At 28.3% G+C, this 27,910-nt stretch overlaps 1 protein-coding gene and 1 long non-coding RNA gene across 4 annotated transcripts; both read right to left on the bottom strand.

Annotated features, from left to right (window-relative positions):
* Window positions 1-64: 64 nt before the first annotated feature.
* Window positions 65-21,896, bottom strand: LOC112755256 (uncharacterized). 3 transcript variants are annotated; one of them, XR_011874715.1, is made up of 13 exons: window positions 21,579-21,896; window positions 20,665-20,812; window positions 20,491-20,522; window positions 19,616-19,707; window positions 19,152-19,231; window positions 12,585-13,231; window positions 11,475-11,577; window positions 10,843-10,936; window positions 10,198-10,274; window positions 5,282-5,375; window positions 4,787-4,852; window positions 4,317-4,396; window positions 319-1,588 (listed from the first exon to the last, which is right to left on the bottom strand). It is a non-coding gene; the product is annotated as an uncharacterized lncRNA (long non-coding RNA). The 3 variants fall into 3 exon arrangements; XR_011874713.1 differs by lacking the exon at window positions 20,491-20,522 and having other exon boundaries at window positions 65-1,588; window positions 11,475-11,646; XR_011874714.1 differs by lacking the exon at window positions 20,491-20,522 and having other exon boundaries at window positions 11,475-11,646; window positions 12,585-13,242.
* Window positions 21,897-24,996: 3,100 nt separating this feature from the next.
* Window positions 24,997-25,884, bottom strand: LOC114924813 (uncharacterized). The gene is made up of 2 exons (XM_029290411.1): window positions 25,746-25,884; window positions 24,997-25,652 (listed from the first exon to the last, which is right to left on the bottom strand). Exons 1-2 carry the CDS (start codon window positions 25,882-25,884, stop codon window positions 24,997-24,999), a joined length of 795 nt encoding a protein of 264 aa, XP_029146244.1.
* Between the last annotated feature and the right edge of the window lie 2,026 nt (window positions 25,885-27,910).

The raw sequence follows: 27,910 nt of genomic DNA, 5'->3' as shown, positions 1-27,910 counted from the left end.
AACGTTTTATGTACAAAGGAAGGTAGTAATAAATTCTTAATGCAGGAAGAAAGCTACTCTCATCTTCAAAAAACTCTCAAATCTCATTATTCAAAACATCAATCCATTAAAACTCTCAAATCTCATTATTCAAAACATCAATCCATTCCCTCTCATGATCTTTTGTCCTTAATAAGCTCCTCTCATGATCTTTTATCCTTAATAAACTCCCAAGTGTTTGAACAGTCAAAGGTAACCTTTTACACACTTTTGAACAATTTTTTTACCAATAATTTCTAGAGCTGAACGATCTCTAGATTCATTAGAAAAAAATGTATGTTTTGCAAACACTAACCAACAATCTTCCTCATGCAACAAACTCGAATTGAGAGGTTGAATGTTATTAGTTTTCACCATAGAAGCAACTGAATCAAGACAGGATGATGTTACAAGAATATGACCTCCATCACTTCCACATTCAAAAGGAGTTAGAAAACTTTCCCAACCCTCACGATTACTGCTCCATACATCATCTACAACAACCAAGAATTTCTTTCCTTCTAGCTTATCCTTCAAAAGATTTTGAACTGTATCTAAATCATTTGGGTGACAAGAATTACCAATTTTCTATATCACAATCTGTCATCTTAAGAACATCAAATTCCTCCTCACCAACACAAACCCATGCTTTTAACATGAAATTTTTGTTTCACTTTCGCATCATTATAAACCAATTTTGCCTGAGTAGTTTTTCCTATCCCATCCATGCCCATGATGGGAATCACAGATATTTCACCATCTTTAGTATCATCTAACAACAATTTCACTAAGGTATCCCTCTTTCTATTCCTGCCAACAAACATATCAGATTTTTTAACTAGTGAGGTTGATGGAATCCTCCCTGACATGTTCTTCGCTGTAATCTTTTCCAGACCAAGGATATCTTTGTATTTCGCAATATCCTCTAGTCTAGCAATGACTTCTTCAATCGTAGCTACAACCATATCCTTATCTTGTGAATTGAAGATACGAGACAGGAAATTATTTGGATCCTTTTGAGTAGCAGCTTTGGTGCATACCTCATTCAACAAGTCAACAGCATCATAGACAGCATTTTAAAAATTTTTTAACCACCTCTTGACAGCATTGTCAGTGATCTGTTTCTTCTCAACATCATTCAACACAGCTTCAACCACGTTCAAAATATTCTCCAACCTTCCACGCAGATCCTGGTCAAGCTTCTTTCTTCGGATTCAGTTGACAAACTTATCATCGGACAGCCTGTCTAAAAGAACATTGAGAAAAGAAGAGAGGAAAGCTCCTCCAACAAGTGATGCAGCCATGTTTACAAGAACAAGAAAGTAAGAAAGGGTGAGGAAAGTTGTTTATAGTATGTTCTGGAATTCAAAAATTCTGACGAACACAAAAAGGTAAGAAGGAAGTGGTAGGTTGCAGTGTAGTTTAGCCAAGTATATAGTATTGTAAATTGACTTCAAAATTGAGATGCTTATTGGTCTTCTGGACAAGTTCACGTGATGCTTCTGGGTCTTTTCCTCAAAAATAGTGACATGTTTGAATGCTTTCATAAAAGTGTATGGTCCACTGCATCCTGTAGCCAATAGAGTGATGTCAGAGATATCCAAATAACACAAATGAATCAAATCACCTATTGAATAGAGCACTGAATCATGCTGAACAGAAAAAAAATTAAATGACAAAAGTCTTACATGCTTCAACTGTGCAAGTAAGTAACAATGATAACAAGAACCAATTTACTTTGAGGAATCATGCCATGTATTAAAATTGATTTCCAACAATGTCCTTGCATGTTTTAAACTATCACATATTTTAGTAAAGGCATGAGTAAAAAAAGGTTAACGGTTATTATCATACGTAAATCCGCAGGATGCATTCTTCAAGATTTTAACTACAAAACAAACTAATAAATAAGTACGAGCATCAATCCAATAATTAAAACACAGTAAAACGTAGACTTTAGTTACAACTAAATAAAAAAATTATAAAACACCAACAAGAATCACCCTCCATCAACGTTCTCACATTTGTAATATCTATATCCAATAAAAAATAAACAAAAATCAATTCTAGAGTCCGAATTTTTTGTGATCCTTCTTAAGTCTATTCCGATTATTTAAAATAAATAAACTAATTAATTAATATAATATTTAACAATAATAATAATAATAATAAAAAGAATTTAACCCATTATAAATACTCCTTCACAATAAAAACATAATTTTTATATAATACCATGTGCATCACAACCAAAAAATTTGGACACAATTGAGTGAGGACTCCGTCAACTTAATCCTCTGTCTATAAGAAAATCCTATTAAAACAAAAATATATTTATTTTTTATTAAAAATAATTAAAAGCAACAAAATAAAAATTTTTACCAAATTTATCCTCTAACATGTGTGGATATATCTTCACAAAATCGGATAACTTGTTTATATACATCTTCATATTTTACTAAAATATCTCCAGTTCTTTTCATATTCTTTTCGAATCATATGTTAGAGCTTCTATCAAATATTGATTCCTCTTTGTCTTGTCAACCCACTCAAAAGAATGTTCTTTTTGCACAGTTTTTTTTATGAAATCAACTTTCATTTCCAATTTAATATTATTATCTAATTCTTAGAATTTATTTTCAATTTTGATATAATAATTAATGATATATCAAGGACTCATTAAAGAAAAAAATTTGCATAAAGTGTCACTATAAAATAACATTAAAATTTTTTGTTTAAATTCTATAGTGATACTTTATAAAATTTTCTTCTTTAACGAGTCCTTCAAACAGAATCAATTATTATACCAAAATTAAAAATGAATTCTAAGTATTAGATATTGATATTTAATTAAAAATAGAAATTAATTTTATAAAAAAAATTGGGTTAAAATAAAACACATATTTTGAGTGGGTTAACAAGATAGGAAAGAATTAATATCTAATAGAAACTCTAATATATGATTCGAAAAATCAGAGATACTTTAATAAAATATGACAATGAATATAAACAATTCATCTGGTTTTGCAAAAATACGTCTGCATATGTTATGAGAACAAATTTGGTAAGATTTTAATTTATTTACAATAAAAATTCAAAAATATATTTTCTTTTATTTTAATAGAGTTTACTTGCAGATATTGAAAATCAAGTTGATGGAGTACTTGCTCAATTATGTTTAGATTTTTTGGATGAAATACACAAAGTTTTATACAAATATTAAGTTTATATTGTGAAGAAATAAGTATTTATGACGGGTTTAAGTTCTTTTTATTATTGTTAGATATTATATTAATTACATTAATTATTTATTTTAGACAATCAGGATAAATTTAAAAAATATCACAAATAACTCGAATTTTAGAATTAACTTTTATTTATTTTTCATTGAATATGGCTATTACAAGTGTGAGTCACTTAAAGTTCACAGATGAAAATTCGTATTAGTTTTTATAATTTTATTATTTAGTTATAATTAAACTCCACGTTTTACAATATTTTTTATTGTAGGAATATAATTTTTCCCTAATTTTTTTAATTATTGGAATAATACTAATACTTTCATTGATTTGTTTTGTGGTTATAATTTTAAGAATTGTATTCACATGCTGTGATATCTTGCGGATTTACATGGATTGGTAACCATTAACCCCTTTATATCATTAATGTTACTGTCATTGCTGATTTTATAGTGCAAAAAAATGTTCATTTATGCCTGATTCTATATGCTATGTTGGAACTTGGGCGTGTTCAGGTTTTCGCATGTGTTGGCCTCACCAAAACAAAAAATCGGTCACATATAAATATATAATTATTATAGCATGTTGACAAGAAACAAAAAAAATATTATATATAATGTTGACAAGAATAAAATTTTCAATTTGGGCAGAATCTATTACTCTATTATAGTAGTGCATGAAATTTAGGATGCTGTTAGCATTAGTATTAAAAACATTATGTCTATTATAATTCTGTTATAACTATATAGTTTGTTAATTAGATGATCTTATTCTATTTATTAAGTAAATCAGTTATAGTTCTGTTATAAGAATATTTTTATGTTTGGTTGTGATTAACTATGTTCTTTCCACGATCTTTTGACAGCTTGAGTTCTTGATTTTCAATTAACAAGCCCAAATCCATTCATCTATGCTTTAAATCAACTTCCACAAAAAAATGACACAATAACTAAACTTTGAAGTGTAAAAATCTCTTTCTTTTCTTTTTCTTTATCAATTTTCAAACCCCACCAAACACTAAGCCTATAAGCAAAAGCAGTGGAAGAAGAAAAAACTGCTTACCAAGTAGACTCAAAAACCTGGTTGAATATTGGCTGCACATATCTCATGTCCACCACCAAATATCTGCATCACTTGGATACCTGAGAAAGAGACCAGAAAATGACATCAGAGTCCTTGCCATAACCGTATAGACACACAAAGCATTCCCTAATGTACCAGAAAATTACAATAGAAAATTTTAATACACAATATTAATTCGTATCAGTACACTTAATCAGCAAATGGGAGCTACAAGAAGAAAATTGCAATTACTTGGCCAAAGTAACATTTTAAAATTAAGTCTACCTCCCAAGTAAAGGGAGAAGATAAAATAAATAGATACTGGATTGTAACAAAAATTGGCTACTTTCTGTGAAATTATACCAAAAGTTCAGATATTCAAACCTTCAAAAAAGTTTTGTTTTTTTTAGGGGAAAGAAAAAGAGAAAGGACAAACAAAAACAAAAGCATATAGTAGTGAGGTTATTTACCTTCAGAACAACAACAATCGATGATAATGCAAGGCCATTCCCAATGATGATAGCTGCAGGACCAGCCTAGCCACCAATTTAAAAATATGCAGCTTCAATAAAGTTAAAAAAGAAATACATCTAATGCTAGCTTTAACATGAAAGTGTTTCTTATAAGCATGCAACACAAGGTATGAAAAAACCACACTAAGTGAGCACTTGCAAGCAAGCCATGGAACCATGGAAGCAACCTGATAGTTATGTTTTCGGTAAACTAAAACTAGCTAGATACAGAAGCTTGATATAGAAAGAAAAATGCTCTCTGACAAAAATATATCATAGTAAAATGAATTCTGAACCACGGCAAATAAAAAAACTAGTTCTCTAATAATATATTTTTTATTTTAAAATAGTATAAAGGAATTAATTACGATCTATTTGTTTTTAAAATCACTTTTTTTTTTACTGGTTGGATTTGATTAAGTGATTATTTAAGTTCAGCATGTTAATACTCACCGGATGGATGAAAAGATGATCTCTATCTTCAAGTGCTTCTTATTTAAGTAGCTTCCATCTTCTAAATAGTTCCAAATCAATTTGTCTTAATCACCTGCACATAAAACAACCTCTTGTAATATAAAATGTAAATCCATAATGTTGTTCTTCCAAAATCAGTATTCTTGATTCAAAAGAAACCAAGTAAAGAAGAACTGAAAATAGTCAACCTATTGGAGGAACCAAAACTAACTGCATGATAGATTGATCAAAAATATGTGTGATACACTTTTCAACATCTTCAAAGTCCTTTCATACATAATTAATTAGGCAAAATGACCAAAATCTAACCCTTTACTATCTTTATTGGCAATAATTTAAGAACTTAATTTTAATATACTGTTGGTATAAAATAATTTTACTCCTACATTCCATAAAAAATGTTACGTTAGCAAAAATAACTATTTTTTGGATGAATTGTGTGAATAATAATCCAAAACATCAGACATAATTAGATAATTCTATAAAATATTTTAGACTGAAAATATATCAAAATTAAACTTATAATTTATTTTCCTATTTTTTTTAACATTCTTAATTTTATCATTTTTACTCCCTTCCATCTTGAATTATTTTATTTTACTTTCCCTCACCATACCCTACTACACTATCAAGATTCAAAATATATATTTATAAAATGTATAAAATTCACAAAAAGAAAATAAACATATGAAATATGGAAAAACTAAATAAACCATCTCATTCTTTAAAAATGTAGATTAAATCCCCTAAAAAAAAACTAGTTTGTCTCAATCTTTGAAGATAATCATTTTCAATATTAGTCAAATACTAACCTTGTTCCGAAAGTAGTTTTACATGTAATGCATATTATTGATTTTCACTAAGACATGATTCAATTGTTGTGGCCAGATCTATAATTTTTTTATTCTGATTTTGTGCACGCCTTTGGATTTCGGAATTGGCTCTCGGCCAAACTAAAAAGACAACCTTCGAGATTATGATTCTTTCTCCACAGCACTAGAATATCTTTATGAAAGTTATTAACATAGTAACTCGTTTTATGAATGAAACCAAAGATACATAAAATTCTATGATAATATATTTGATCATTCTAGAATTAAAATTAATAGCATTGCCCAACCAAGTAAAGAAGAATTGAAAATAGCCAACCTATTGAAAGAACCAAAACTAACTGCATGAGAGATTGAAAAAGAATTTGAATCGAAAACATTTTTAAAATGAAAAAAATTAATCTTCAAAATTCTGTAATTTATAATGAAGAGTTGTACGTGATAATTTTCCCATCTTTTAAATCACCTTTATTCAACCCCTATAAATGAGTCAAGTCTATATCCATACGATGCTAGAGTATAATCCACCTTTTTCCATCTGTTAACGGAATATTATATTATTGAATGTATGAGAAAAATTATTTATATTAATAATATATTAAAATTAAATTTTTTAATTATTGAAAATAAAGATGGCAAAAGATTAGATTTTGGTCATTTTGCCTAATTAATTATGTGTAAACGATTTTGAAGATGTTGAAAAGTTCAATGAAACAAATCCTTATGGATAATCCAAGGAGTTGATTTTATGGAGAAATATAAATTAGAATCCACACAAAGTTGCAATTTCAATCAGTGCTTATAACTTGGCAAGATAAACATAAATATTCCTATAATTGATTTTTGAACTTTGAAACTTTCTCTATTTTGGGAAGGGATGCCCATTATAGAGATACCTCATGCCACTTGTATAAATAAAAATTTCAAGTGCTATGTCATACTAATATTCAAAGCAGGGTTACATACAAAGCAACATTTGTAGATTAAGTAATAATATTATGTCAAGTTGGCAATTATTGCTGTATTCAAGTGCTTTTATGCAAATATAACATTCATTACATGAGAGAATCATAATTAAGGAAGGTCAATGTGTTTCTACATCATCATACAAATTAAAAGAAAACATAGTAATTAAAAATTTAATATAGTTATAACAGAATTATAACTGATTTATCTATAGCATTAGACATAAATAAACATTTTTTGCACTATAAAATCAGCAATGAGAGTAACATTAATGATATAAACATATAAACAATATCATTGATGCTAACATAATACTTACAATTGTTTCAAGTTAGTTCCAAATTAACTATAATTAAATACCACTCAAAATTTAACAAAATCAGAAAACTCCTTTTTTCAAATCCTCATTATAAAAATTATCTTCAAAATTTTCTTCCCTAAAACCAAACCTAGGAGGTCCTTCAACATTGGATTTTTCGATTTTCCTTCAAAATTTTTTGCTTCATGCATAAGATGGAAGTCGAATTCCGATACTTATGGGATTCGAATTCTAACACTTAATGAAGTAGCCGCGTGAACTTACTACTCAAACATATAAGTTGATTGTTACAAAGTTAGGGTTTGATTTATTATTTTTGGGTCAAGAATATTTTTGTGATGCGTCTGCGAAAGGATTTTAGTAAAGGCATGAGTAAAAAAAGGTTAACCGTTATTAACATACGTAAAGCCGCAGGATGAATTCTTCAAGATTTTAACTACAAAACAAACTAAGTATAAGTATTAGCACCAATCCAATAATTAAAAAAACTAAGAAAAAGTTAGGCTCTAACAAAAGAAAAAGCTTAGTTATAACTAAAAAAAATTATAAAAGACCAACAAGAATCACCATCCATCAACGTTCTCACATTTGCAATATCCATATTCAATAAAAAATAAACAAAAAATAATTCTAGAATCCGAATTTGTGATTCTTATCAAATCTATTCTGATTGCCTAAAATAAATAAATAAAATAATTAATATAATATCTAATAATAATAATAATAATTTAAACTCATTATAAATATTTTTTTATAATAAAAACATAATTTTTATATAATACCATATGTATCACATCCAAAAAATCTGATCATAAATGAATGAGGACTCCACCAACCTGATCTTCTATCTATAAGAAAATCCTATTAAAAAAAAAATATATTTATTTTTTATTAAAAATAATTAAAAATAACTAAATAAAAACTTTTACCAAATTTATTCTCTAACATGTGTGGATATGCTTTGATAAAATCGGATAAATTGTTTATATACATCTTCATATTTTACTAAAATATCTCCAGTTTTGTTCGAATCATATGTTAGAGCTTCTATCAGATACTGATTTTTCTTTGTCTTGTTAACCCACTAAAAAGAATGTCCTTTTTGCGCAATTTTTTTTATGAAATCAACTTCTATTTTTAATTGAATATTATTATCTAATTCTTAAAATTCATTTTCAATTTTAATATAATAATTGATTATACATAAACGGCTCATTAAAGAAGAAAACTCCATAAAATATCACTATAAAAAAATTTTATAGCGATACCTTATGGAGTTTTCCTCTTTAATGAACCCTTCAAACAAAATCAATTATTATAGCAAAATTGAAAATGAATTCTAAGTGTTAATATTGATATTAAATTAAAAATAAAAATTAATTTCATGAAAAAAATTGGATTAAAAAGACATATTTTTAGTGGGTTAACAAGATAGTAAAGAATTAATATCTAATAGAAACTCTACCTTATGATTCGAAAAATCGGAGATACTTTAATAAAATATGACGATGGATATAAACAATTTATATGGTTTTGCAAAAATATATCTGCAAATATTAGGAGAACAAATTTGGTAAGATTTTAATTTATTTACTTTTAATTATTTTTAATAAAAATTCAAAATATATTTTTTATTTTAATGGAGTTTACTCAGATATTAAAAATCAAGTTGATAGAGTACTTACTCAATTATGTTCAAATTTTTTGGATAAGATACACGTGGTGTTATACAAATATTAAGTTTATACAGTCAAAAACTAAATATTTATAACCAATTTAAGTTCTTTTTATTATTGTTAGATATTATATTAATTAATTATTTTATTTATTTATTTTGGACAATCAGAATAAATTTGAGAAACATCACAAATAATTCGAATTTTAGAATTAATTTTTATTTAGTTTTCATTGGATATGACTATAACAAGTGTGAGTCACTTAAAGTTGACGGATAATAATTCTTGTTAGTTTTTATAATTTTATTATTTAGTTATAATTAAACTTTTCGTTCTACTATATTTTTCTTTTGTTAGGATATTTTAATTATTGAATTTATACTAATACTTTTATCGATTTGTTTTGTGGTTATAATTTTAAGAATTGTGTTCACATGCTGATATCCTGCGGATTTACATGGATTCGTACCCATTAACCCCTTTATATCATTAATGTTACTATCATTGCTGATTTCATAGTGCAAAAAAATGTTCATTTATGCCTAATTCTATATTGGGCTCAGCAAAACAAAAATCGGTCACATATAAATATATAATAGTGAATGCTATGGTGTCTAAAAGATAGTGTCCATTTACTTAAAAAGGTTAAAAATTATTATTTAATTTAAAAGATATAAAAATAAATAATTTTTAAAAAAATTAAAACTTACTACAAAAAAATAAGTTAAGCAAAATTTAGACAAAAACTCATAAACACCGTAGAATTGGCCACATATAATTATCATAGAACAGGTCCAAGAAACAAAAAAATATTATATATAATGTTGACAAGAATGAAAATTTCAATTTGTGCAGAGTGTATTACTCTATTATAGTAGTGCATGATATTTAGGATGTTGTGAGCATTAGTATTAAATAACATTATGTCTATTATAGTTGTGTTATAACTATGTAGTTTGTTAATTAGATGCACAAAAAATGACACAATAACTAAACTTTGAAGTGTAAAAATCTCTTTCTTTTTTTTTTTCTTTATCAATTTTCAAACCCCACCAAACACTAAGCCTATAAGCAAAACCAGTAGAAGAAGAAAAAACTGCTTACCAAGTAGCCTCAAAAAACTGGTTGAATATTGGCTGCACATATCTCATGTCCACCAAATATCTGCATCACTTGAATACCTGAGAAAGAGACCAGAAAATGACATCAGAGTCCTTGCCATAACCGTATAGACACACCAAGCCTTCCCTAATGTACCAGAAAATTACAATAGAAAATTTTAATCCACAATATTAACTGGTATTAGTACACTTAATAAGCAAATGGGAGCTACAAGAAGAAAATTGCAATTACTTAGCCAAAATAACATTTTAAAATTAAGTTTACCTCCCAAGGAAAGGGAGAAGATAAAATAAATAGATACTTGATTGTAACAAAAATTGGCTACTTTCTGTGAAATTATACCAAAAGTTCAGATATTCAAACCTTCAAAAGTTTTGTTTTTTTCAGGAAAAAGAAAAAGAGAAAGGGAAAAAACAAGCATATAGTAGTGAGGTTATTTACTTGAAGAACAACAACAGTCGATGATAATATGCGAGGCCATTCGCAATGACGATAGCTGCTGGACCAGCCTAGCCGCCAATCCAAAAAACTAGTTCTCTAATAATAAATTTTATATTTTATAATCACTTTTTTTTACCGGTTGGATTTGATTAAGTGATTAATTAAGTTCAGCATGTTAATACTCACCAGATGGATGAAAAGATGGTCTCTATCTTCAAGTACTTCTTATTTAAGTAGCTTCCATCTTCTAAATAGTTCCAAATCAATTTGTCTTCATCACCTACACATAAAACAACCTCTTGTAATATATAAAATGTAAATCCATAATGTTGTTCATCCAAAATCGGTACTCTTGATTCAAAAGAAACCAAGTAAAGAAGAACTGAAAATAGCCAACCTATTGGAAGAACCAAAACTAACTATACATGAGAGATTGATCAGATAGAGATCCATGATAGTATGTTGGCAAATGTCGTTTTATTTCCATACATCTAAAGTTAAAAATAGATGATAAATAATAAGGATAAAAAATTTTATTACTGGATCAACCAGGTAAAATACACGTAAATAATAGTACTGCCAAATAAATCAGCAAACTGAAATTTAAAATTTCCATTTAATTAGAGTACAAAACAACCCAATATAAATACTATACTCCAATCATAACATTCTCTTTCCCCAATTATATGGGTCGTTTTTGAAAGATCCCAGAACCTTCATATAAAAATTTCCACAGACGAAAATAACAATAATAAAAGTATTAGTCACAGCAAATGTAAATTTTTTATGGGAGAGTAAATAAGGGTAATTATATTGACCTCTTTGGAAACGAATTGCTTAATTTCATCCTCAGTTGTGTCAGTGTGACCATTTGCTCTCACTACAAAAGAAGTTGGCACCTCACCATGCTTCATCAGTCATCTTGCAATTGTGTTTTCAAATTACAGCAATCAGAGAGCGAGAGAGCGTGAGAGAAAAAGAGGAGAAAAACTGAAAGAGAGATAGAGAAAAAAAAATTTTGGTGACTAGAGAGATAGAGAAAATGAATGGAAGGAATTGATTTTTAAAGCTGACTTTAAATTTGTGCAGTCAAAAAGAAAAAGTTGGCGCTTAAATTTTGTTTTCAAATCTTAGATATCAAAAAGGAAACATTGCGCTCAAAATCTCTTGCTATACAATACAGGTAATGATATTTATTATTTTTACCCATCTAAATTCTAAACAAATATAGAATACCATATTTGTCATGGATTCTGTCTGCACAATTAATTAATTATTATATATTAATAACGGCTATATATAAGGTATGATTTTACTTGACTTTAAAGTCATTGAAGTGTGATGATTCAGAAGTATGCATATGTAAAGAAGAAAATTTTCAATGCAGCCAGTTGTCTTCATTTAATTTGTTGGGTCCACCGGTGACCTACTACCCTTTGTCCATTTGTTATTCTCTTTAATTTGTAGTTGTTTTCATTTAAATATAATAAAAATAAATACTAATTATTAATAATATAATAAAAATATATAATAATTTTATTAATTATATATTAAAAAGAGACCAGAAAATGACATCAGAGTCCTTGCCATAACCGTATAGACACACTAAGCCTTCCCTAATGTACCAGAAAATTACAATAGAAAATTTTAATCCACAATATTAATTGGTATTAGTACACTTAATCAGCAAATGGGAGCTACAAGAAGAAAATTGCAATTACTTCGCCAAAGTAACATTTTAAAATTAAGTCTACCTCCCAAGGAAAGGGAGAAGATAAATAAATAGATACTTGATTGTAACAAAAATTGGCTACTTTCTGTGAAATTATACCAAAAGTTCAGATATTCAAACATTAAAAAGTTTTGTTTTTTTGAGGGAAAAGAAGAGAAAGGGGGAAAACAAAGCATATAGTAGTGAGGTTATTTACCTTCCAAACAACAACAGTCCATGATAATGGGAGGCCATTCTCAATGACGATAGCTGCAGGACCAGCCTAGCCAGCAATCCAAAAATAAAAGATGCAGCTTCAAGAAAGTTAAAAAAGAAATACATCTAATGCTAGCTTTAACGTCAAATCAATCAAGTGGAATATATATGAAAGTGTTTCTTATAAACATGCAACACAAGGTATGAAAAAACCACACTAAGTGAGCACTAGCAAGCAAGTCAAGGAATCATGGAAGCAACCTGATAGTTATGTGATGAAGAAAAAGAAAGTAAAGGAGGTGTGATAGTTTGAGTGATACTTGAAAACAGAACAAACTCATTAATGAAGAAGAAGAGAGCAAATGGAGTTTGTTTGTGGGATTTGAGACTTAGAGAGGGAATTGATTGACATAAAGATAGATGAATTTATTGATACAAACATATAGAATTTAAAATAATATTTTTAAAATAAGTAATAATCTTATGTCAGGTTGGTAATTATTACTCTGTTTAATTTTTTTTTTGTGTAAATAAAAGAATCTTGACAGCTTGCATAACTTATGTGACTATGTGAAGGGAAGCATTAGCCTCGTCCTTTTGGGCTTGTTGTCACGTGGAGATATTAACGCATGGCTCGCTATAATCACCCTGTGAAATAACTAAAAAATTAAATCATAATTTGTGAAAAACACATTACATCTAAAGATTATATAATGAAGGTGAAAAATGACCGACAATTATACATTGCATTCAAAGAAAGATACAAAATCTTATTCTCATAGGGTAAATCCCAAGATTTTCATTGCTAAACTAACTAATATAAACACTAATAAGATCTAATAACTCCTTAATAAATTAAGCACCAAATCATCCATTATTTATGTTTATATATTGATCTAAAAATAAACTATTTGATTATATCTTAAATTTATTTTCGTTCATTTATATACCAAATACAATAAATAAATACCAAGTATAAATGATTTTTGAAACGGGAAATTTGATGTGTAGTGAACTAAAAAAAATCACGACATCAGAAAGAAATATACACAACATATGTCAGAATTTGTTGGATAAACTTGATTTTATCTATCCCAAAGAGACAAACTTTCTTCAGCAGAAAAAGAACCATTTTTGGTTTCAAGTTGTACATCAACCCCCGGTAACAAATTGAATCCAGGTAAAAATATACTATTTAGTAACAATAATAGTTAGTAATTAACATAATTATTAACTGCCATACAGTAACACATGGTGTTCCATTAATTACAGTAAAACATGAAATTTAGTTCCAATTAATTACTAAGACTATAAAAAAGTAACAACAATCGACATTCATCAACTTTAAATGTTATACATTTACAATATTCATATTCACCTCATAAAATAACATATTCAATAAAAAATAAATAAAAGTTGATTCTAAAATTTAGAATTCTTTGTGATCATTTTTCTCGTATATTTTGGCTTCCTAAAATGAATAGAATAATTAATATAATATTTAATAACAATAATAATAAAAATAATTAAACTCATTATAAATAGTTATTTCATCATAATAAAAATATATTTTTTGTATAGGAGTATGTTCATCACAACCAAAAAATTTGGAAACAATTCAATAAAAACTCAATCAACTTGTTTCTTAATATCTGTCCGAAATTATATATTTAGAATTTTTATTAAGAATAATTAAAAATAACAAAAAAAATCTTATCGAATTCGATCTCTCAATATGTGCCAAAACATTTCGACAAGATCAGATGAATTGTTTAAATCCTTTTTTATATTTTCCAATAGTATTTTCAATGTGTTGGAATCATATGTTAAAACTTCTTTCATATACGGATTCTTTTTGCCTCCTCTTTTCACTTAAAAAGGTTGTCCTCTTAAACTAATTTCATTTATAAATTCAACTTCTATATATAATTGAATAGTATTATCTAATTTTTGAAGTTCATCTTCAACTCTAATTTCATAATTGATTCTGTTTAAACAGTTCATAAAAAAAATCCATAAAATATCATTACAAAAATAACATTAAACATAAATAAAAAATTAAAAATAAACATATAAAATATAGAAACTCTAAAAGTGTAAATTATACCTTTTAAAAGTACTAATTTACCCCAATCTTTGAAGATAATTATTTTAAACATATTATATTATAACGAGTAATTCTTTTATTGTGCATGATGGTGAATTTTAATTTTTACACTCCACTCTCGAAGAATACATGTTATATATAATAAGAGTATTTCTTTTATAAATATTTGTCGTTAATTACTTGACATGTCATTATCAAATTAACATTTTTTAGTATCTATAATTCTTTTTATACATCAGTTGCTATTTTATCGTTATCAATGCTAAGAGTTATTTTCAGTGAAAGAAATGCTCTAAAAGACTATAAATTATACAAATTATCTTTACGAAAGACATCAATAGGAACAAGTTATAAAAATAAAAAAAAATATTTTTCAAAATTTTTTCTTTATAAAAAAACATTATTTTATAAAAAATGATATTGATTGGAATTATACTAACATTATAATAGAAAAATATTTTCTTAATAATAACGATGAAATTCATACTTTTAACATAAAAATTATGAAATGTTAAACCGTGCTATAGATCTTAATTCTAAAAAAATTAGACATATCATCTTAGAATTTTGTAAAGCACTAAATTTTATTCATAGAGATAATTACATTGATCCTGAGTTTCTTAAAGACAATTTTGCTAAGACAAAAAAAATAATAAGGTGAAAGAATGTCTGGTAAGTGTAGGCTTCAAGCCAATTTGACAGATTAAAATCATATACAAAATGAAATCAAAATAAATTTCAAAAATATGGCCAAAATAGTTAAAGGATGTCTCAATAAAAATTAACATACACCGCAGGTGAAATTAATTTTGAATTTCATATTTAAGGTTAAAACCAAATCAGGTTAGTATTTGAATAACATTTAAAGATTAAATTATGCAATTAGAAACCAATTTACAATTTTACTGAAATTGTAGAGGCTAATGCATATTTTAATTTATAAACATTATTCAAATACTAACTTTATTCCAAAGTTAAAGATGAAATCCAAGAGTAGTTCTATACGTGGTGTGCGTTAATTTCCACTGAGGCATCTTATGCATAATTTTGGATATGCAAAATTGGCTTTAGTCTTACACTAACTAAACGTCCTTGCACCTTATCACTCTTTCGTCGTAACACAAAACTCTCTTTATGAAACTCAGGCACAAAACTCTCTTTATGAAACTCAGGAACAAAGTAACCATTTCCATGAATAAAATCTAATGCTTTACAAAATTCTTAAGATAATATGTCTAATCGTTTTAGAAGTAAAATTTATAGTATGGTTTCATATCTCATAATTTTTAAGATAAAAGTATTAATTTTCATGGTTATTATTAAAAAAATATTCTCCCATTATAATGTTAGTATGATCCCATTCAACAAAATTTTTATAAAATAATGTATATTCTTTATAAAAAAATTCGAAAATAATTTTTTTTTTCATTTTTACAACATGTTTCTGTTGATTTCTTCTTTTAAAAATAATTCGTATAATTTATATCTTTGAAAACATTCTTTAAACAAAAAATAACTTTTAGTACTGATAACGATAAAACTCGAACTGATGCATGTAAAAAGAATATAGATATTAAAAAATATTAAATTGATAATCACAAATCAAGTAATTAACGACAAATAATTATAAAAGAAGTACATTTATTATATATAACAAGTAATTTTCCGAAAGTAGAGTATAGATGCACAATAAAAGAATTACCCTTATTATATATAACATGTTTAAAATGATAATCTTCAAAAATTGAGGCAAGTTAGTACTCTTTTGAAAGTTTAATTAACACTTTTAAAGAATAAAACGGTATATTTAATTTTTTTATTTTATGTGTTTATTTTTATTATTATTTATTTTTTAACAATATTATTTTTATACTAATAATTTATGAAAATTTTCTTCTTTCATAAGCTATTCAAAGAGGATTAATTATTATATTAAAATTAGAAATGAATTCTAAAAATTAGATAATCTTGTTCAATCACAAATAGAAATTGAATTTATAAATAAAATTAGGCTAAGACAACCTTTTAACTAGAAAAAAAATCCTATAAATACTGATGAAAAATATGAAAAATAATTTAGACAATCCATCCGATTTTGTCGAAATGTATCAGCACATATCAAAAAATCGAATTCGATAAGATTTTTGTTTAGAATTCTTAATAAAAATTCTAAATATATATTTTTGTTTTAACAAGGATTTCCATAAAATATTAAGAAAGAAGTTGATAGAGCTCTCATTGAATTGTGTCTAAATTTGTTAGATGTGATGCACATGCTATTATACAAGAAATTTTTTTTTTACGACATAAGTATTTTTTAGTTATTATTGTTAAATATTATATTAATTATTTTATTTATTTATTTTAGATAGCCAAAATAGACATGAGAAGATCACAAAAAAATTTGAACTTTGAAATTAATTTTTATTTACTTTTGATTGAATATGTTATTTTATGAGTTAAATATAGATTACAGATGTGACATTTAAAGTTAATGTATGATAATTGTTGTTACTCTTTTGTAATTTTAGTATTTAGTAAGAACTAAATACTATTTTACTACGTTTTTGGGTCATTATTTGTTAATTTTTTAATTATTAGATTCATCTTAATAGTTGTTTATTAATTGATTTTGTTTTGTTTATTAATGGTTTGGTATTTTTACTCGAGACTCGTGTTAGACACACATTTCTACTAATGCGTTCCTAAAAACCATGTTTCGCGCCGTCATGTCGTCGTCAGCCTCGTGCCTTTGCTGCCCTGCCTTGCATCATCGTGCCACCGCCGCCCGGTCTTGAGTCGTCATGTCTTCACCTCTACTCTCTTGATTTGGTTTTGCTTCTCTTAAATTTTGATTATTCTTTATAGATTTGATTAGGTTTTAAACGTGCTATCCTTGCTGAAACGTGGAAGAAGAGTGTATCATCCTGGTTCACTTCGAAGTCTAAAGGAAATGATTGAGATTTTATTTCAAGGAGGACTAATTAAGGCTGGTAGATAAGTTATGATATAAGATGTTTTGTTTATGTCGAAGATGTGTACCTATAACACAATTGTATACTTCAATTTTGTAATTTGCCTTAATTATTTTCCTCAATATGATTTTATTTTGTAAATTAAAATAGAACATTATTTTAAAAAAATAATATTAATTTATTAATAATATAACTTAAAATATCATTTAATTATTTGTTAAAAATTAAAAAAAGTTTCAATATGATTTAATTTTAAAATTTTTTTATCATAATATACTAATTTTTATTCCTATTAGATTAATAAGCATATAGTAAATAGTATAAAAAATATTAATATTTGTTTATATTTTAAACAACACAATTTAAAATTTTAACCAATAATAAAAACAAAACGATTTTTGGAAAAAAGTTGATAGAGTTAAAATATATACTTCTCTTTAGAAAGGTATGATAATTTTAATAAAAAATTAAAAACTTTGAAGGAAAAATTGTGATTGGTGAGAGAATAATTGAAAATAAGATACTTTTAAATTTTTTATTTTAACTTTTTCAAAAAAATACATTAAATAAATTGCTTTCTTTTACTTTCTCTCTGTTGAGACGGATAAACTTAAATTTATCTATCTTTATCTAATTAAATATAAACTTGTCAATTGATGAAACAACCTAGTTTAAATCTCCAAATATTATTTGCATTAATTTTAATTTCGCATGTTCTTTTCAAATGCAAAAAAAGTTATAAATACTATTAATAATATTGCATTAATCCCAAATTGAATAATTATTGTGAAATTGAATTACAAATAAATCATTTCAAAATTCAATCCAATTCTCATATTGTTAACCCCTTTATATCATTAATGTTATTGTCATTGCCGATTTCATAGTGCAAAAAAATGTTCATTTATGTCTGATTCTATATGCTATGTTGGGTGTGTTCAGGTTTTCGCATGTGTTGGGCAATGGGCTCACCAAAACAAAAAATCGGTCACATAGAAATATATAATTATTATAGAACAGGTCCAAGAAACAAAAAAATATTATATATAATGTTGACAAGAATAAAATTTTTAATTTGGGCAGAATCTATTACTCTATTATAGTAGTGCATGCTATTTAGGATCCTGTTAGCATTAGTATTAAATAACAGTATGTCTATTATAGTTCTGTTATAACTATATAATTTGTTAATTAGATGATCTTATTCTGTTTATTAAGTAAATCAGTTATAGTTCTGTTATAAGAATTTTTTTATGTTTGGTTGTGATTAACTATGTTCTTTCCACGTTCTTTTGACATCTTGATTTTCAATTGACAAGCCCAAAATCCATTAATCTATGCTTTAAATCAACTTCCACAAAAAAATGACACAATAACTAAACTTTGAAGTGTAAAAATCTCTTTTTTTTTTTCTTTATCAATTTTCAAACCCCACCAAACACCAAGCCTATATGCAAAAGAAGTAGAAGAAGAAAAAACTGCTTACCAAGTAGCCTCAAAAAACTGGTTGAATATTGGCTGCACATATCTCGTGTTCACCACCAAATATCTGCATCACTTGGATACCTGAGAAAGAGACCAGAAAATGACATCAGAGTCCTTGCCAAAACCGTATAGACACACCAAGCCTTCCCTAATGTACTAGAAAATTACAATAGAAAATTTTAATCCACAATATTAATTGGTATTAGTACAATTAATCAGCAAATGGGAGCTACAAGAAGAAAATTGCAATTACTTCGCCAAAATAACATTTTAAAATTAAGTCTACCTCCCAAGGATAGGGAGAAGATAAAATAAATAGATACTGGATTGTAACAAAAATTGGCTACTTTCTGTGAAATTATACCAAAAGTTCAGAAATTCAAACCTTCAAAAAAGTTTTGCTTTTTTTTAGGGAAAAGAAAAAGAGAAAGGGAAAAAAAAGCATATAGTAGTGAGGTTATTTACCTTCAGAACAACAACAATCGATGATAATGCGAGGCCATTCCCAATGATGATAGCTGCAGGACCAGCCTAGCCACCAATTTAAAAATATGCAGCTTCAAGAAAGTTAAAAAAGAAATACATGTAATGCTAGCTTTAACATGAAATCAATCAAGTGGAATATACATGAAAGTGTTTCTTATAAACATGCAACACAAGGTATGAAAAAAACCACACTAAGTGAGCACTAGCAAGCAAGCCATGGAAGCAACGTGATAGTTATGTTTTCGGTAAACTAAAACTAGCTAGATACATAAAGAAAAATGCTCTATGACAAAAATATATCATAGTAAAATGAATTCTGAACCATGGCAAACAAAAAAACTAGTTCTCTAATAATATGTTTTTTATTTTAACATAGTATAAAGGAATTAATTAAGATTTATTTGTTTTTAAAAGCATGTGCTTTTGAAAATTATAATTTCTGGATAGATATTAAAAATAAACATTCTCACAAAAATAAACATCTTAAGTGAAAATATTAAATTTAAAATATTATTCACTAGCCGTCATTTTGATACATATTAAATAAAAAATAACTGTAAAATATTCCCACGATATACAAAATAGAAAGAACAAGGATGAGAGAATTGAGATATCAAATGGAGAGCAGCACAGAAATAGATCAAAACAGTGATCAACAACACATGTATTGACTAATATAATAAGATCAGAACAGAATCCAAATCAAAATACCTTTTTTCAATGACATGTGATTTGAAAAGAGGGGGGCAGAAAGTAAGAGAGTGAAAAACTATAATGAAATGTGCAGCAGAAAGTAAGAAATATATAACCAAATCCAAAAAGTAGAACGAAAGAATGGATGAATCATGAAATACCATGAAGGCATAACAAATGGCCTCAGTGAGATCTGTGAATAATGGTGAATCAAGTATCAAGTATCAGCAAAGTCAGTCTAATAATGCACAAACAAATTGAATAACGGTTAATCACACACTCTTTCACACCTGACAAAGACGCGAAACCAAAACTAACCCATATTCTTAACATACCGAATCAACAATATTCAGCTCTGAGTGCCTTCATGATCGGAATTATTCAGTTGCTCGCACCTCTGTCAGCGGCTCCTACCTCCCCGCCTCGTCCTTTTGGGCTTGTTGTCACGTGGAGATATTAACGCATGGCTCGCTTTAATCACCCCTGTGAAATAACTAAAAAATTAAATCATAACTTGTGAAAAACACATTACATCTGAAGATTATATAATGAAGGTGAAAAATGACCACAATTATACCCTGCACTCAAAGAAAGATACAAAATCTTATTCTCATAGGATAAATCCTAAGATTTTCATTGCTAAACTAATTAATATAAACACTAATAAGATCTAATAACTCCTTAATAAATAAAGCACCAAATCATCCATTATTTATGTTTATATATTGATCTAAAAATAAACTATTTGATTATATCTTAAATTTATTTTCGTTCATTTATATACCAAATACAATAAATAAATACTAAGTATAAATGATTTTTGCAACTGAAAATTTGATTTGTAGTGAACTAAAAAAAATCAGTATTTGTTGGATAAACTTGATTTTATCTATCCCAAAGAGAGACAAACTTTCTTCAGCAGAAAAAGAACCATTTTTGGTTTCAAGTTGTACATCAAACCCCGTAACAAATTGAATCCAGGTAAAAATATACTATTTTAACAAAAAAAAAAAAAAAATGGTGAGAGTAAAAAAATAATGTTGCAACCGATCTTTTGGAAAACAGCATAAGACCACTGATAAAAACAGAGTCTTCAAAGTTTCTTTCACAAAAACCCCATCTTTCTCCCAGCATTCTCAACCAACACATAAGGTAAAAAAAATCTTTGATCTTAAAAGAAGAACAACAATAACAACATGCACCAACAAATTAAAAAATAAGAATTAAAAAAAGAGTGAAAAATGGAAACCTTCAAATGCAACGAGCATGCATTTTGTCAGCAGAAAATTTTCCGGCGAGGGATGCAAAAAGGTCCTAACTACCACGGCGGGATCCTCTTCCAGCCTTTTTAGATCTCAAACTACCCCTTCTCTTTTGCTGCGATTCAAGTTCCTGGTGACATGTTTCTAGCGGTCCATCCTCCGGACGAAGAAGATGTATATGAGAGAGATAGAGGGAGAGTGAGACAACGAGGAGGAGAAGAAGGAGAAGGAGAAGAGCAAAGCAAAAAAAGTTATGTTTTTGAATATGAAGAAGCGAACTCTGAAGCTACACTCTCTGCTTCTGTGAGGGTGATTGGGTGACAGACCGAAATATTTATAACGTAAAAAATGATATTAAAAAAAATATTAATGTGATATAGACTTTTTTTTTTTGTGACTAAATAGAAAAGAAAGAAAAAAGAGACAAAACCAAATTAATTGGCTAGGGTCATATCTAAATCTATTAGATGTTGAAGCTCACTCCATGGTTGGCTCCAATTCGTGTCCGCGACAGAAGCAGCTGCTTTAGCCATACAATCTGCAACACTATTTGCAGTCCTCTGAATTAAAAGAATAGAGACTCTCCAATTCCAATTCATAACCTCCTGAATATGCTTTGCCAAATCCCATTCCGGAATATCCTTACTAAGCATTCAGCTTCTAAACAGTCTGTTTCACAAATAACCTCACGAAATCCACTCTCCCAAGCAAGAAGTAAACCTCTCCAAATTGCATACAATTCAGCAAAAAGAACACTGCACACTTCGACTTTTCCAGTGCAACCTTTCAACCAACATCCATCAGGATTGCGAATAATACAACCAAAACCAGCATAGCCAGAAGGAGCAAACCAACTAGCATCACAATTCAATTTAACAGAATGAACTGGAGGTGGAACCCAATGCAAACAAAGTGAAGGAGGAGACAGAGATTGATGCATAGCAAAAATAGTGTGAAACTCCCTTACTGAACTACGAATCAAACTCACCACTTTACTAGCACTCCATGAATCATCTATATTAAATAAGTCATGATTTCTGCTTCTCCAAATCCACCAGATAGTCGAAAAGAAAAGAAAAGCATCTCCACTCCTTGCACCTCTGTAGAGCCAATCATGTAAATTCGAGTTATCTGAATACAAGCCTAAAAGGGTCCAGACCTCCTTGGCACTAGGGCACTCCCGAAGACAATGAAGAGTGGATTCAGAACCATTCTGACACCGATGACAGGTGAACCACGACCCAAACGAAACTCTGCTGTAGGAATAGCATTATGGAGACTGAGCCAAATCAAGAACTTATACTTCTCAGGAATATGCAGACGCCATACCCACAACCAATTATCATGCTCATTCCAGTCAAACTTTCTTTTGGCTAGCCAACTGTACCCACTCCTAGCTGAGTAGAGTCTAGAAGATGCCACACCCCACGACCAACCCGAACTCTCTCCAGCATTCAAATCCGGATTATAAGCATTCAAACGCTGTTTGACATCTTCTGGAATGATAGAGAAAATATCATGGAGATTCCATTGACCATCTTTCCAAACGTCTCTAATAGTTAAATCAGAGTCAGATATATGTACAAAAGGGACATCTTGAGCAATTGGGCCCTCAATACTCCAATTGTCAAACCAAAAAGATTGATCAAGTGACCCAACGCACCAAGAGAAGGCATCCTTAAGAGCACCAAAAGCCTTTGAGATACTCTTCCAAACATGAGAAGCATTGCAAGGGACAGGGCCATCTAAAACTCCCTCATTCCTCAGATACTTCGCCCTCAATAGAGCAACCCAAGGCTTGTCCTGACAATGAAAAAGTTGCCACACCAATTTACCAAGTAAAGATATATTAACACACGCATGGTCTCTAACACCCAGGCCACCAAATTTTTTTGGAGTGATCACGGTCCTCCAATTAACAAGAGAAAGACCTCTACCATCAACTTGACCCTTCCAAAGGAACTGTCTCATCATAGAAGATAATTTATCGCAAACCCAATTTGGAAAAAAGGATACCTGCATATGATAGACAGGAATGGATGCTGCAACAGAATTGATCAGGCAAAGTCTCCCTGCTTTATTTAGAAGCCTTCCTTTCCAATTAGCTAATCTTCCCCTCACCTTTTCAATCACCGAATGAAAAGAAGCCCTACTGGTACGGGAATGATTAAGGTTAACTCCAAGATATCTTCCTAAGTCCAAAGCAAAACGTATTGAAGAAACACTAGTAAAAATATCTCTTCTACGAGCAGTCACATTTTTAGAACAAAAAGCTTTAGACTTTTCAAGATTCACTTTCATGCCAGATGCCTTGCAAAAAATATTAAAAGAATGCATGACCATTTGGACCTGACTTTTTGTAGCCTGGCAGAAGAGTAAGAGATCATCTACAAACATCAAATGAGAAAATTTTGGGCCACCCCTAGTGACAGAAACTGGTTTCCACACACCCTCGACCACCTTATGAGATATATAGCAGGCAAGTCTTTCCATACAAAGCACAAATAAGTAAGGAGACATTGGATCGCCCTGTCTAAGCCCCCTTCTAGGAGCAAAACTATCCAATCTATTCCCATTCCACATAATAGAAAGAGAGGATGCACGGACACAAGTCATAATCAAATTAACAGTGATGATAGGAAAACCAAAAGCAATGAGAGTACTCTCCAAAAACCTCCAATCCACCCTATCATAAGCTTTTTCAAGATCAATTTTAAAAGCAATAGTACCTTTCTTGGATTTTGTGTGCTTCATGAAATTCAAAATTTCTTGGGCCACAATAATATTATCAGGAGCACCACGACCCGGAATAAAACCTCCTTGTAAAGGACTAACAATATCTGGAAGAAAAGGCTGAAGTCGGTTAGTCAATACTTTGGTGATAATTTTATAAACAACATTACACAAGCTAATAGGCCTGAAATCCTTCATAAAGGTAGGATTATCAATTTTAGGAATAAGCACAATCAGAGTTTCCATGATGCTAGGATTTAAGAACTCTCCCAAAAAAGCGCTCCGGACAATATTCCAAATCTCAGTGCCTACTATCTCCCAATATTCTTTAAAAAAATAAGCTTGAAAGCCATCTGGACCAGGAGCCTTAAAAGGGCTCATACTGAATACTGCTGACTTGACTTCCGCAAAAGAGACAGGGTCAATTAACCTAGCACAAGCCTCAGTGCTTAGAGTGGGCATCGGAACATCCCCTAAACAATCAACCTCAACCTCTTCCGTTGTACCAAAGAGATTCTTGTAAAAAGAGAGGGCTTCTTCCTGGAGAATATCTGGATCAGTAGACCAAGACCCATCTCTAACATATAATCCATGTACTCTATTATGGTTTCTACGCACCAAAGTCTGAAGATGAAAGAATTTAGTGTTTCTATCCCCATACTTGACCCACTGCTATCTAGATTTCTGGTACCAAAAAAGTTCCTCTTGCAATAAAAGCCTATTATAATCTTCCCTCAGTTCAGCTTCTTTAATTCTCAGAGATAACACATCGGTAACCTCCAAACGCCGTTGAATCTGATCAATCTGATATTCCAGCTTATTTTTTCGCACAAAAATATTTCCAAAAATCTTTGAGTTGAAGTCCAAAGAAGCCTGTTGAACCATCTTAAGCCTTTCAGTAACGCCTCCAAACTCTTGATTCCAAGCCTTACTAATAACATGTTTATAAGAAGGATGTGTTGCCCACGCAGCTTGGAACCTAAAAGGACGAGAACCTTTCACTCTGGGGCTACCATGACAACGAACTAAAATAGGACAATGATCAGAATGAAGCCTGCTAAGAATTTCAGAATAACCCTCAGGAAACATTGACATCCACGCCTCATTAACTAGAGCTCTATCCAACCTTTTAGCCAAGTCCCTGCTAGCCTGAACTGCTCTATACCAAGTATATCTCCTACCAGTCACTTTAAGATCAAAGAGCTCACAGTCATCTAGAGTAGTAGCTAATAGACTAGCTCTGTGAGAAGAAAAATAAGCACCTGTACTCTCATCTGGTGCCACAATCTCATTAAAATCACCAATGGCCATCCATGGTCTATTATGGCCTGAATTAATAGAACGCAAATGATCCCAAAGCATACATCTTTTTTCGAATTGAGGACTCCCATATACTGCACTACAAAGCCAAACTAAGTTACCCACACTCACTTTCACTGTGATACATTGGTCAATTTGATCAATAACCACACAAGAAGAATTAGCAATAGAAGATAGAAACCAAATGCCACCCCTGTGTCCTACTGCTTCCTCAATACCAACACAATGAAAACCCAACATATCCCAAAAATTTTTTAAATTATTAAACATGGTATGAGTCTCAAAGAGAAAGAAGAAAGATGGTTTATATATTCTCACCAAATGTTTGCAATGTGATATAGACTTTAGTTCAAAAATATATAAATGTGGCAATAAATAAATAGCAAGTTTAATATTTGTAGAGGAGTAGACCCCGTTTGTAAAATTTTGGATTATTTTATCCTTATAGAATTAATTAAGGTTGGTTGCTTGGTATTAATAATAGCAAAACAAGTTATAGTGTCATATGGAATTTTCAATTTTGCATCTGAAAAAAAAAAATTCATCTCTTTGTTTCTGGAGTCTTCATAGTCGAAATTCAATCTTAAAAAATTAAAATTATTAGGATCATCTTAACTTTAATCTGAATGATCTGAAAAATAAAAATACATTAGATTTACTCAATATAAAATTATATATAAATTTATAAATTTTATATATTAAATAATAAATTTTTATTTTTAAAAATTAAATTTAATAAATATTATATTATATTTATATTAAAATAAATTATTTTAAAATAAAAATAATATTGTATGATATAAAAATATTAATAAAAATATAATATAATATTATTAATTTTATTCTAAAATGTATATTTTTATTGTAAAATAAAGACAATTTTAAATCCAAATTAATGATTCAAAACATAATACAAATCCAACTCAAAAATAATACCAAAGAAAAATGACAATTTAAACCTAACAAAATATACCTCCAGTTAAAAATTAAGAAAAGATACTTAACAATTAACATGAACAAGTTCTCTCTTTTTATTATTTTCTTTCATTTGTGCTGGATTTATATAAATAAATACTACATAGTTTTTTTTAGTGTGGTTACCGACTTACCGCCAACCAATAACATACTAACAACTAAGAGTGAATTTGAAAAACACGTTAAAAGAGAAGAAGTAAATTTAGATTTTTTAAAAACTTCAATTTTTGTTTTGGTAAATTTTTTATTCATAAACACAAAAATGATTATACATTTAAAATCACGTTTACAAGAAGCAACAATTTTGAGCTTCTGCGTTTTACCAACGAACTTTTAGCTATCAACATTTAATCTTTATTTACATTTTACCAACTTTATCCTTTATGCATGTTAGTGTATTAATTATGAAATTCTTATTATTTCTATTTATATAAACTCTCTTTTTCTATTATTATTATTTTTATTTTTTGTTAATTATTTGTTTGATATTATATATTTTTATAATTGTTATTTTTTATTAATTTTTTATTATCTTTTTATAATATAATTTATTGATTCTATTAGGTAAAGTAAATTAAATAAAAAATTAATCATAAATAATAATAATAAAAAATTATAACATACTAACAAAAAATATTAACAGTACTAAAAATATACTATATAAAAAATATCATAAAAAATTTTTGATTTATTTTAATCACTATCAAAATAAATATTTAATTTTTTTATTATTCTTAGTACTCTCTAAAATTTATATTTTGTTAGTTTTAATTAAAAGTATATTTTGCCATTTTTATATGTTGTTTTTATTATAATATATAAATATTAATTTTATTATAAAATTAATTAATAAGATCTATTCAAATATTTAAATTAAAATAATAAGATAATATATAAAAAATATTTAAGTTGATGTCTATTTTAATAATTTTATATCTAAAAGTGATTTTGAATAATGTAATTCAAACAATATTTATTTTACTATAATTCATTTTAATATAAAAATTGTCAAATATAAATCACTTTAATACAAATTTATTTTTTTTATGAAAATCAAGTTTACAAAATCCGATTTGTAAACTGTCAGACACACATTAACAAGTACTACCAATTTTAATAATCACTAATGACTAATGAATACAAATAAGCTTCTAACTAATACTCGTAGATTTTAGCCAAATTTACTTTTGCTAGGAATTTAAATCATGCGTAGAATTTAGAATTTGATGGACAAAACTAATTTTTTTATAGCCTGAAATCATCTTTTATAATTGGTATATAATATTTATAT

The sequence above is a fragment of the Arachis hypogaea genome, chromosome 2, assembly GCF_003086295.3.
Source record: "Arachis hypogaea cultivar Tifrunner chromosome 2, arahy.Tifrunner.gnm2.J5K5, whole genome shotgun sequence".
NCBI classification, from domain to species: domain Eukaryota; kingdom Viridiplantae; phylum Streptophyta; class Magnoliopsida; order Fabales; family Fabaceae; genus Arachis; species Arachis hypogaea.
Note: the sequence above shows the minus strand (reverse complement) of the source record. Positions and strands in the feature narration are given on the sequence as shown.